This window comes from Haliotis rufescens, unplaced genomic scaffold, assembly GCF_023055435.1.
Source record: "Haliotis rufescens isolate VD_foot unplaced genomic scaffold, xgHalRufe1.0.p SCAF_6, whole genome shotgun sequence".
NCBI lineage: Eukaryota > Metazoa > Mollusca > Gastropoda > Lepetellida > Haliotidae > Haliotis > Haliotis rufescens.
The window spans coordinates 54,750,684-54,762,844 of record NW_025964334.1 but is presented as its reverse complement, the minus strand read 5'-3'; the positions used below and the strand labels follow the sequence as shown (position 1 = coordinate 54,762,844).

Below are 12,161 nucleotides of genomic sequence, written 5' to 3'. Positions count from 1 at the left end.
GTGTTTTCTTGAGTGTTATTATACTACTCTAAAGAAGTTAAGGACCACTCGATTCTTTCATATTACCATAGTCATTTGAGAGGTATGTTCAGCATTACTGTTTTGTTTCAAGGTAGATCCAATAGTCGATGGTACCCCGTAATCAGATTGTGAAATTAATCAGTGATCTATTGTGAAATTAATCAGTGATCTATTCAAATTGACCTAGAAATGGTGAGTGGGATCTTACTAAAAAAAGGAAGTGGGGTTACGCTTCATTATGAAGCACTATCTCTTGCCTGACATGTTTGATCTCTAAAGTTTGGATCAATGTCCACGCCATCTGGTCCATGCTTGACAGCATTACTGGAGGTCATGTTGTACCATGATACTGTGTGGGTGTGGCACAAGGTTCCATTCTCTTCCTTATGTTATTCCTGGATATGCCTGGCACTGACTCCTGCCGCTGTGAGATAGAACTTGCATCGTTGATACTATTGTTTTATGAAATATCAAGTACCCTGTTTTCAAACGACGCCTGTTTTCGAACAGTTATGTTGATAGTGATTTATGACATTTGTTTGTTGATTAACACCACACTCAGCAATATTCCAGCTATACGACGTCCGTCTGTAAATAAATAAGTCTGGACCAGACCATCCAGTGATTGACATCATGAGTAAATGAGATCATGAGGATGATCTACGCAATTGGGACACGATGACATGCATCAACCAAGTCAGTGAGCCTGACCACCGGATCCCGTTAGTCTCCTCTTACGACAAGTATAGTCGCCTTAATACGGCAAGCATGGTTTGCTGAAGGCCTATTCTACCCCGGATCTTCACAGGTCTTGTATTATAATGAGGGGTGTGACGTCATGAAAACTGCCCGCATGTCCGTGTACATGTCAAACATGTCAGCTTTTAGCTCATGTAAATTACAGTACACCTGTCAAAACAGTCTGTCTTGGATGTCATCATATCCCAATTGGGTAGATCAATGCTCATGATGTCAATCACTGGATTTTCTGGTCCAGACTGGATTATTAACAGACCACGGTCATATAGCTGGAATATTGCTGAGTGTAACGTTAAACAACAAACAAACAAAACAAAAGGAACCAGTCAGGTATTCGAAAACAGGTGAAGGCACTGTCATGCAGTGGAAGTTTCACATGAGGCAATGGAGATCACGCCTTTTGGTGAGGACTTCTGTTTTCTATTGGAATAAAGTGGAATTCTATTGTTGAAGACATCACCTACTTGGATGACCCCGAATTTGTGTTTGGATACACTCCCTCGAAATATCAGAAATATCGTCCTAAATATTTAAAAAATAGAGTATGCAAGGATATATTAGGCTTTAAAAAATGAAAAAATTGGTTCTCATGACTTTTGAAAATATAGGGCGGGCGGTGGTCGGTGGTTTTTTTTGCTTGTTCAGACAAGGATGTACCCAAAAAACAGTTGTTTTTCCTCAATCTGGGAGAGGGCCTCCCTATACAAACAAGAATACAAACTCCAATAGCAGCCATAACCATAACACAAGATGCACAGTGAAGCAGTGCATTGTATGAGGATTTAAAAAAATGGAAATAAAAACGAAACGTGCGGCATACTTCATGATGTGGACATTGCCTGAGAATCAAGACTATTTTTTTTTGTAGCCTTAGCACATGCTAATTTTTATGCCTACATTTTGTAACTGTGTAAATTTGACACATGTCAAACATGTCAGCTTTACAGAAAACAAAAGGCTGAAAATCTTTTTTTTTCACAGGCACAATATTCATCTTTATTAAAACATTGCACTTTCTTGGGTGAATTCTGACATAGTTTTGAATTGCCTGAGAGACATTTATGCATATGTTTTAGCCTAAGATGCACTTTACTAATACAGTGAGGTAACATTACGAAGATGTACAGGTCATTTAGATGTGTTGTGTGTTAACAGCTGAGGGAGCGGTTTAATAGACGTGTCAAAACTGAAGTGGCCTTGGTTTTGGTGAATGGTGAAATATGTTTTGTAATAAGGCCAGACCTGTTTGTTTCCTTGTTTTACCCATTTTTTGTCAAGAGGCAAGATGCAGGAGACAGAATAACAAAACACAAGTCATGGTTGTTTTATGGTCATTTCTTTAAAAAACCCTCGAAAAAAAAGTTCAAACAAGAATTATGCATTTATCATCCAAAACTGACTTCCACCGGAAATATCACTTGGGTTACCTTGACATCGCAATCATCAGTTACCATGGTTACCATGACATCACAATCAAAATGACATCACTAAGCTTTCTGCCTCTGAAGCTGGTTACCTGTACCATTTACTTTTTTTCTTCTTCTTTTTTTGTTGTTTAACGCCACACTCAGCAATATTCCAGCTATATGAAGGTGGTCAGTAAATAATCGAGTTGGAACCAGACAATCCAGTGATTGATATCATGAGCATCGATCCACACAATTGGGATGCATTGACATGCATAAACCAAGTCAGCGAGTCTGACCACCCGATCCCATTAGTCGCCTTTTACGACAAGAATAGACGCCTTTTACGGCAAGCATGGGTTGCTGAAGACCTATTCTACCCTGGATCTTCACGGGTAGTACCATTTACACTCAAGACACTGGTTGTTACTGTTTACTGTTGGAAGTATGATTTGGATGATAAATAAAATCTTATCCTTGACAAACCTCAAGGTTTGAAACTTTTACAAACTTGTGTTTGTATATTTGATATAAAAAGACATTATGATGAGATTCTTAGACGTATGCATAAAACAAGGAGAGAATTAGTTAAATTTTACTCTGTGTCACATTTGTCGGCCATGTTGCTCCTGTAAAACAAATAGATAAATTGGTTTGGCCTGATAGAAGAATAACGTGCATGAGAAATGTTATAACTATTTCGTATCTATGTCATAGATGTTGATATCTGTTTCTTCACTGAATAATTTATTGCCATGATAGTTTAATCAATATTGATTTAATTTGTTTCATTTAAAAAATAAGGACGTAAAAACTTCCAAATTTACAAATCAATTACCTTGTATGTACAACTGATTTTAGATAAATACCAGCACTATACAGTTTCTCAATTAAACTAAGAGACTGTTTTATAGATTGGTATATTGTTTAAAGATTCGTTGAAAGTTTGTCTTTGAATCATCCTCACTTATCAAGGGTAGTTTTTGTCTTCATGTTTCTGATAAGACCCAGGAACCTTCACTATGATAGCTTCCTTATTAAGCGCCATACAAATGCTATGATGCTAAAACCATCCATCTAGTAAAAGTTTTCTCATGACCGAGAGGGGCGGGCGCTGAGGTAGCCTAGTGGTTAAAGCATTCGCTTGTTATGCCGAAGACCCGGGTTCGATTCCCCACATGGGAACAATGTGTGAAGCCCATTTTATCGTGACCCCTGCTGTGATGTTGCTGGAATAATCCTTAAGGCGGCGTAAAACAATACTCACTCACTCACTCTTGAGGGAGAGAAATTCTGTTAGTGATAAACATGGAGACAGTGACATTACTTGCTTAACGAAGCTATGGTGGCGAAGGAGTCCAGGGTGTTTATCCCCAAAGAGTGGAGATATAATACCCTGCATCACCGAGGATGAAGAGGATCTTTTATTTCATAAGTTTTGCATATTTTTTTAAATGGTCATGGTAGTGTGTGAACTTTTAAGACTGGCAGCATTTTCTGACGGGTTTTGAACAATGTTGTTTAGGTGTGTTTCACAATTAACTTGGTTAATCCCATCTGAAATCCCTACTGCCTTATTTGGTAGCCATGATCCCTTTTGTTAGCGCAACCTTTCCAACATATCTCCGACTCCCTGTCTATGGTTGTGTGTTTACTTCAGTTTGTTGTTTTGTTGTTTTGTTGTTTTTTAGTGATTCTGTTCGGTCTCATATCTCAAGCTAGTCTCTCCATCAACTAGATTGTGTTATTGAATTCAACTGATTCTGTTAATCAGTTCTGAAAATATTGTCGTTTCTGATGGAACATAAATGAACTTCTCGTCTTTTTTAAAATGTGTTGCAAATAATCGTGAAAGCAGATTGTATGTTAGCCACTAGTCCGAAGCCCGAGTCTAGTAACATATTATTGTGTCTAGTACCCTCAGCGAAGCAAGTCTACATTGTACTAAAATCCATGAAAATGTTGTCAAGAGACTACATCGGGCGAGTAGACTCGGATGTTTGGGGCACAGATAGTGAAAGCAAATGATGTCATTTCTATTTTCGGGGCGGTGGGGTAGCCTAGTGGTTAAAGCTTTGGCTCGTCACGCCGAAGACCCGGGTTCGATTCCCCACATGGGTACGAAGCCCATTTTTCGGTGTGATATTGCTGGAATGTTGCTAAAAGCGACGTATGATCATACTCACTCACTCACTCAAGTCTATTTTCTGTCACAACCAAAGTCAGAATGTTGTTGGAAATATCAAACTTTGTGAATACAGCTGAAAGTGAAGACGGAAAATTAAATGTTGTTGTACTCATTATCATAAACACGTCAGTCTTAGGGGGACTGTCGGGTAGGCCAGTGGTTAAAGTGTTCACTTGTCATGTCGAAGGCCAATCTCATTAAAATCAGATCTTAGTTCTCGCTACCGCTAAACAAAGATCTGAGGACATCCAATTATGGCTCACGTCAGACCGACCTTGCGCGAACTTTGACCGACCAATGGAATGACCAATCAGAAGGCAGCTTTCTCGTGCTTTACGGCACTAATTTCAAATTGGCGACTACACTTCGAAACATATTTTGACAAATTCTCGATTACACATTTGAAACCTGAACAAAAAAACATTCTGGAATGGCTAATAGATGGTCTAGATTGTAAGGATTCAGTTGTTAAACCCGTAACTATCATTCGGAATACCCCCTGTAAAAGTTTTCGAGATTGCATTATAAGAAATAACATTCCGACTGTCACTTTCATAATCTGGTAAGCGACGCACTGATTGGTCGGATGAAAGGTCGTTCTGACGTGACCCCAAATGGGATGTCTTCAGATCTTTGTTTAGGGGTAGCGAGAACTAAGGTCTGATTTGAATGAGATTGTGTCGAAGGCCTGGGGTTGATCAGGTACTAGTGTAATGTTGGGTTCTTGTTGTATACCCCACAGATGACATCTTTACATTGTCAGCTTGGCGGGGTTAACCTGTTTTGTCATATGGCCAGGGTGTCGGACCTCATTCGCGGTTCGAATCCCATCATGGAACGCGGAAATATTATGGCTCCTGCAGCATATATACAATAGGTAAAGATCAGACATCCCAGCTTATAGATCTTTCCTGTTTTCCCTGATAATCCTATTTAGTTGTGGGCAGGGGATGCCATGTCGTCTAAGGCGCCTCACTTTGCTCTGACAATGCCACAAAACTATGTTCATGGGTTCAAATCCCAGTCGACCAATTTGTTTCCCATGCTCTTGGGTTTCACCACAGTGGTAAATACCAAGATCTCCATCACTACAGGTTTTCCTCTCGCATGATGCACACCTAGTTATTTATCACTACTAATGTATTGTCCATATATTAACTTTGCTATTAATACTCACTATGTTTGACTTCTGTATTTGTCTTACTAGGAGCCGGGATGTCACATGGTCTGCTAGTGCCTTTGCTTCCGACATTGTTACTATGACAAGGGAAATATATTCAAATTTGTTTATTTCAGAAAAGAAAATTACAATTAACTTTTACAAGTGACAGTGAGATCAATGTTGGCTAACTGAAGTTATGAAAGACCTATAATAATCTAAGACACCACAATTTGCTGTGCAGAGTTGCTTCCCTTACTGCCAGGATCTCCTGGTTCGAATCCCAGATTCGTCCGGATTATAAGCCATGATCTGTCAGCACCTGCTGTGGTCACGAGGAAAGTAGTATGACCTACATCACTTGGGCTTTCTTCCAAAATATGGTGAAAGAAAATCAATATTGTGTGAAACCTTAGACTCTGATGAACCTGTTACATAATATGTAGACTTGCGCCAGTCTATGCTTGTCTGATGGAGCTGCGTGCAGCTGTTGATATTCTAAAATAGACTTGCGCCAGCCTATGCTTGTCTGATGAAGCTGCGTGCAGCTGTTGATATTCTAAAATAGACTTGCGCCAGTCTATGCTTGCCTGATGAAGCTGCATGCAGCTGTTAATATGTTAAATATGTAGACTTGCGTCAGTCTATGCTTGTATATTTCTTTACAATGTTTTTCATTTGTGAAGGTGAAATATTTTAATGGTGCTATGTTTTGAAGGAATGGTGTTTCAAGTTCAATATACACTTGTTGAAGGGCAGATAATTCTCAGTCTTAGTCATTTCTATACACTATTGTTGAAATGAGCAATCAGCAACCTTTTGTTTATTGGGACCATTATTTTCTATAAATATACTCTTGTTCTGTATTCACTGTTCTGTTGGGGGATTTATGTTTATCTGTCAAGTTTGACTTCAATTTTGTAGGTCTCTACATTTGATCATTCCGCAGGTGGATTGGATTTAAATTTAAATTCTCAAGATCTTGATACGTAATTCTATTGATTGAGGCCGTTAGCATTGATTGCAATTACTGACATTTTGTGTCCAGAATTTGTCAAATTCTAATATTTTTTAGTTGTATTCTGTACAAATACATTCTACAAACCAGATGGCATTGTTCAACTAACACTAAGTTGCATTTTGAATATTTTTAGCTTAAATTGAAAAGTTAGATGTTTTCACAGCACATTCCTAGTTTTATTTGTGCATCTAGTTATCAAAATAATTATCTAGTAGCTTCCTAGTGTATAACTGAATTATTCCCCACAATAGAGGTTAGAATTCTGGGGATAAGGTGTTTACATGCAAATCAGCATAATATTTTACATGTCACTTTATTTTAGCTTTTGTTGAATAACTAGCAGTAGTTGTTATAGACATGTAGTTTATGAATCTGTTTGACTTAGAATTTTTCAAATTTAAGAAAACGTCATCACCTAAAGTCATGTTCTGAAGATGCTCAGTTCAAAAGTGTTGAATGTTAATTCACCCTGCATAATTGCAATAAATATTTTCTCAAAATTTCATCTAATATACTCTGGTGGACGAATATCATGCTTACCACTTATAAGCACTGTTTAATGTTGTTTATTATTTTTGTTAGTTATAGAATTATTAGTTATAAACATTTCAGTTCTGATTTGGGAAGGTATTTCACAGTTTTACATATCAGGCTCAAGTTGAAGATTAATTTTATATTTGTGACAGATCTATTTCTTATATCCCACCTACGTTTACTGATACTGGTGATATGTTGACGTCAAAGAAACAAACACTTTGTGATGTGACCTTTATACTTGATATTTCCTCCAATAAGCACACAGCATGAAGCTGCATAAAACACAGTAAGTGCTGGGTATAGTTAGCTTTCAATTACTTCGCCCTGGACGCAGAAACGAATTCTATTCTATGTCATATTATTAGTGATTGTGCAACACTGTTGTTGAAATATTATGCACCGGGTCTCAAATTACCACTGGGTTTGGAAGCATGCTCAAAGAATAAATGCCGGGGTGTTTATTTGAGGAAATATGGTACTTGTGGAGAAACTTAATATGGAACTATTATAATTGTTTTCCTCCAAGTTACTGACAACACTACATAAGCTCTAGACTATTTCCAGGGTTTTGAAAAAGACGAAGTATTTTTAACACTTTTGCCTAATGAATAATTGCGCCAAATTTATCACTTTGTATGTTGATGTAATTGATGGTTTACAGCTTTGCATGCATTTACTGCGTTTTCTCCGAGCTTCTAAATATTTCTCCAAAATCCACTTCCATATTTTCCAGCTGTAGTATTTTTGTTATACAAGGCAATAAAGTTCTTTAGAAAAAAATAGTTTTGTTCGTATGTTTGTATGTTGTTAAACACAGACTCTGTAAATTATGGAGTCCAGTGATTGACAACATGAGCACCGTTCCAAGCATTGGGGAAATGATACAATCGATTAAGTCACTGAACCTGACCACCAGATCCATTCAGTCGCCTTGTATGACAAACAGAGGTTGCTGGGGAATCCCCGGGGTTTGAAGATGAAAATGATCAGTGCAACCCAGTCTCGTCCATGTGATCATTTTCATTAATGGAGTTCGTACATCAAAGATCGCAATATTCACTCACTACACAACTATTACTACCGAGAGTGAACCACGGCTTACAATAGCCATGTCTGGAGTGAGTGATACACACATAATCTGGGCTTCCCATGTAAAGAAAGCTTGACAAATATATTGAAAACATAAAAATTTATTTCTATTTTCTGGTTTGTGGAATAAAATATACATAAAATCATTAATTAAAATCATTCCTATCAGACATGCTTTGGCTTAAGGCATGGACCTGAGACAAGAGAGCATGTGTTTCAAATCTGACAAACATTCTCATTCACTGACAGCCAATGTTTTCCACACTTATAAAGGTTTCACAAAACGGCCGGAGAAGCAATGATACATATTCTTTTGCCTTTAATCTATTTACTTAAAATTTACAAAAAAATAAAAACTTACATCAAGCTACTGAAATAAAGTTCAATGCAAAATTTGAAATCATCTACACATTTGCTAAGGACCAAAACTTTTCGTTGCCAAGATACTGTTGCAAGTTGTAGTGGTGAAGTTCATGTTGTTTACCCATCAAATTAGACCATGAAGTGACAGATGGCATCACTAGCATCTTTGTTTTTCAACTTCTGTCTAACAACCATCTTTAGTCAAAGGTGTGATGCTGTTTCTAGGTTTGTCAGCACCATACTCGTGCTTGTGGGTTTCACTGAAGTGGTAAACGTCTAAGACCTGCATCACTTCAGGCTTTCCTCCCACATTAAGCTGGCACGCCGTGATATGACTTGAATACTGTTAAAAGCGGTGTTAAACACAACTCACTCACTCACTCACAGATGTGATCCTTAGCAAATGTTGAGTAGTATATTGGAATTCGTAGAGTATGATCCACCAATGTTGTGCCTCATTATGACAAGCTCAACCACACAGCTTCGTAGCTGACTGACTGGAGAATTCTGGCATACAATATTTTGCATGTCACCGATTACAAGATTAAGCTAAAATGAGCTTATGACCATCTTGTTTGTTTGTTGTTTAACGCTGCACTCAGAAATATTCCAGCTATATGACGGCAGATTGTAAATAATTGACTCTGGACCAGATTATCCAGTGATTGACATCGATTGGAATCGATGACATGCATCAACCAAGTCAGCGAGTCTGACCACCAGTTCAACCACCTTGTTTTAAAACTGATTTGGACCAAAATTGTCAATTTAAACAGATGAGGGGAGACTTTTGTATCAGATCACATGTTTAAAACATGGCACAAACCACTGGATATTTGATGTCTTTGGAAAACATTAATGTCTGCTATCAGTCATCTTGGCAATAATCTGGAAAACATTTGTACAAATAATTGATTGCATGAAGAGCTGCAATTGCATTTTTTGTTACATAGATTTGGGAAAAAGGAAAAGTCTGCTTAGGTTTTTGGCACGTAATTCAAACAATTACAAGATTGGAATGTCACACAATTTCTCAAACACATCTACTGATTTTATGGCATGTATTCAATATGAAATCTATAATCACAAAAATAATTTCATCAAATCACGCTGCATCCTGCCTTTAATATTATGCTCTTTGTCATTGCTTCAAAACAAGATTTATTATTTCGAACTATACCATGAAAATATGGTTAAAATATAAAAATGTAATATTTGTAGAAAATTGTACTTGCATGTCAAAGTAATAAATTATTTAGGTCAGAATTATTATTACACTGCAAAATAAAAAAATACAATAAGATGGATTTCTGCAAAAAGATCATCAGCAACATTTACCCTTGAAGGAACAGCTACAATGATTTGTAATTGTAACTTCATGGAACAATCTTTGAAAATGAATTAAAATTGATTAAGTTAGCACCAAGTTAAGTTCTGACTTGTTTGGCTTCAGAAACCTCAAGACCTCGGCCTGTTTTGGTTTTTAGGATCCCCAGACCTCCCCCTCTCCAGGCAGACACACTATCCACATGACGGAGATGGAGATGGAGACGATCTCATGTAGTGAAAGAGTTGCAACACAGGAACAGCACCACGGTCTCGAGTTATGGCTAGAGTGTCTGGGAACTAGAGGTGTAACGATACAGCAGGTCGCAATTTAACTATGGAGAGTGAGTGAGTGAGTTGGGTTTAACGCCGCTTTTAACAGTATTCCAGTCATATCGCGGCGTGTCAGCTTAATATGGGAGAAAAGCCCGAGGTGATGCAGGTCTCAGACGTTTACCACTTCGGTGAAACCCACGAGCATGGGTATGGTGCTGACAAACCTAGAAACATAATCGGGGCGAACCGGGATTCGAACCCACAATCATAGGTTTCTGGCGTGCCTAAGGGACACAACTCTCCACAGCGAATCCCGGCACCTTAGACGACTGGGCCACCCGTGCCCCCCTGACTATGGAGACGATCTCATGCAGTGAAAGAGTTGCAACACAGGAACAGGAACAGCACCAAGGTCTCGAGTTCTGGCTAGAGTGTGTAGGAACTTGAGGTGTAACGATACAGCAGGTTGCGGTATGATTTGTATCTCGGTACAGTACTCTTATTTCATAGCTTGATCTTATTTCTTTTTGCAGTGAATCACAAGCCAGCATCATTTGTTTCAAAATTTCAGAGATCGAAGATGGGATATTGTAGAAACATATAGGTCAGAGGGCACTGTGAATGTTCTGCTATTTATAGACAACCGGGAGATACGAGAGAATCTGCGTAAGCTGGCTGTTGAACAGTTTCTGTTATTATTTTAACACTGAGATAACTTGTAGTGTAATGTAACACATGTATCGTGATACAGGGGTTGATGTATCCGTTTACAACCCCTGTATTACGATACGTTGTATCTAGGCCTTGTTTAGGGATACCATACTGTATTGTCATATCGTTGCACCACTACTAGGAACAGTGCCACTGTCTACAGGTCTTGCTGAAGTCGACAGGAACAGCACCACTGTCTACAGTTATTGCTGAAGTCTCCAGGAACAGCGCCACTGTCTACAGTTATAGCTGAAGTCTCCAGGAACAATGACACTGTCTACAGTTATTGCTGAAGTCTCCAGGAACAGTGCCACTGTCTACAGTTATTGCTGAAGTCTCCAGGAATAGCGCCACTGTCTACAGTTGTTGCTAAAGTCTCCAGGAATAGCGCCACTGTCTACAGTTGTTGCTGAAGTCTCCAGGAACAGTGCCACTGTCTACAGTTGTTGCTAAAGTCTCCAGGAATAGCGCTAATGTCTGCAGGTCTTGATGAAGTCTCCAGGAACAGTGCCATTGGTGGAAGCCAACAACAGTATCAGTATTTTGCCACTAGTCTATAGTCCAAGTCTACTTAAAGTTCTTTCGGTCTAGTAAGCTTTGCAAATAGAAGTATATTCACTAACACTAAGATCTACTAAAATTAATGTTAAGAGACATGTTCGGGCTATTAGTTTTTGGCACGGATTGCAGTATGTTAATCTCCATTGGAAACCAAGATTTAATTTCCCAATTCTACATCTAATGATTCGATGAACAGAGATCAAAAAAAGTTTTAAGAAACTAATATTTCTATCAAACTACAAAATGAATCAAAGACTCCACCAACCGAGTAAAAGTTCGCTTCCTGGGGGAAAATAATACAATATTGAGCATTAAGGGGGATATCAATCATTTTTCATTAATAATCATGCTAAATTAGGCTTTATCATTGTAATTACAACTAAAGTAGAAACTCTGGACACTTTTTTCATCAACTCTTAAAAAACTCTAAAAAATATAATGTCAACCGTAAAACTACTCACTTCTAGATGGTTCAAAACACAACAAACACAAAACCAAGGCTTTAAAATAGCATCAACATAGAACTGTATAGTCAAACATTTTTTGTCCATTATTCTGATGAGTGAAAAATATGAAAACGTTCTCATTGCTGACAATAAGGACTGGGACTGTGTTTATGCATAAGCTTTACATAGGATATAATTTAGTCTATCTCGGGCAGGCTTGAAGTGGGACTGTAATGAGAGCGTTGATTTGTAAAACAGCACAGCATGGTCCCATTGTTCCTGAAAGTAAGACATGGAA

General features: G+C 38.1%; 1 protein-coding gene across 4 annotated transcripts in view; it reads right to left on the bottom strand.

Moving 5' to 3' along the window:
* Window positions 1-12,003: 12,003 nt before the first annotated feature.
* LOC124138187 (tetratricopeptide repeat protein 17-like) overlaps window positions 12,004-12,161 on the bottom strand; it is a 77,732-nt gene continuing 77,574 nt past the window's right edge. For all 4 annotated transcript variants that reach the window (XM_046504724.2, XM_046504726.2, XM_046504725.2 and 1 more), the window contains one exon: window positions 12,004-12,142. In XM_046504724.2, coding sequence (XP_046360680.2) covers window positions 12,032-12,142 — 111 coding nt within the window. In that variant the 3' untranslated portion in view covers window positions 12,004-12,031. The remainder of the gene's footprint in view (window positions 12,143-12,161) is intronic.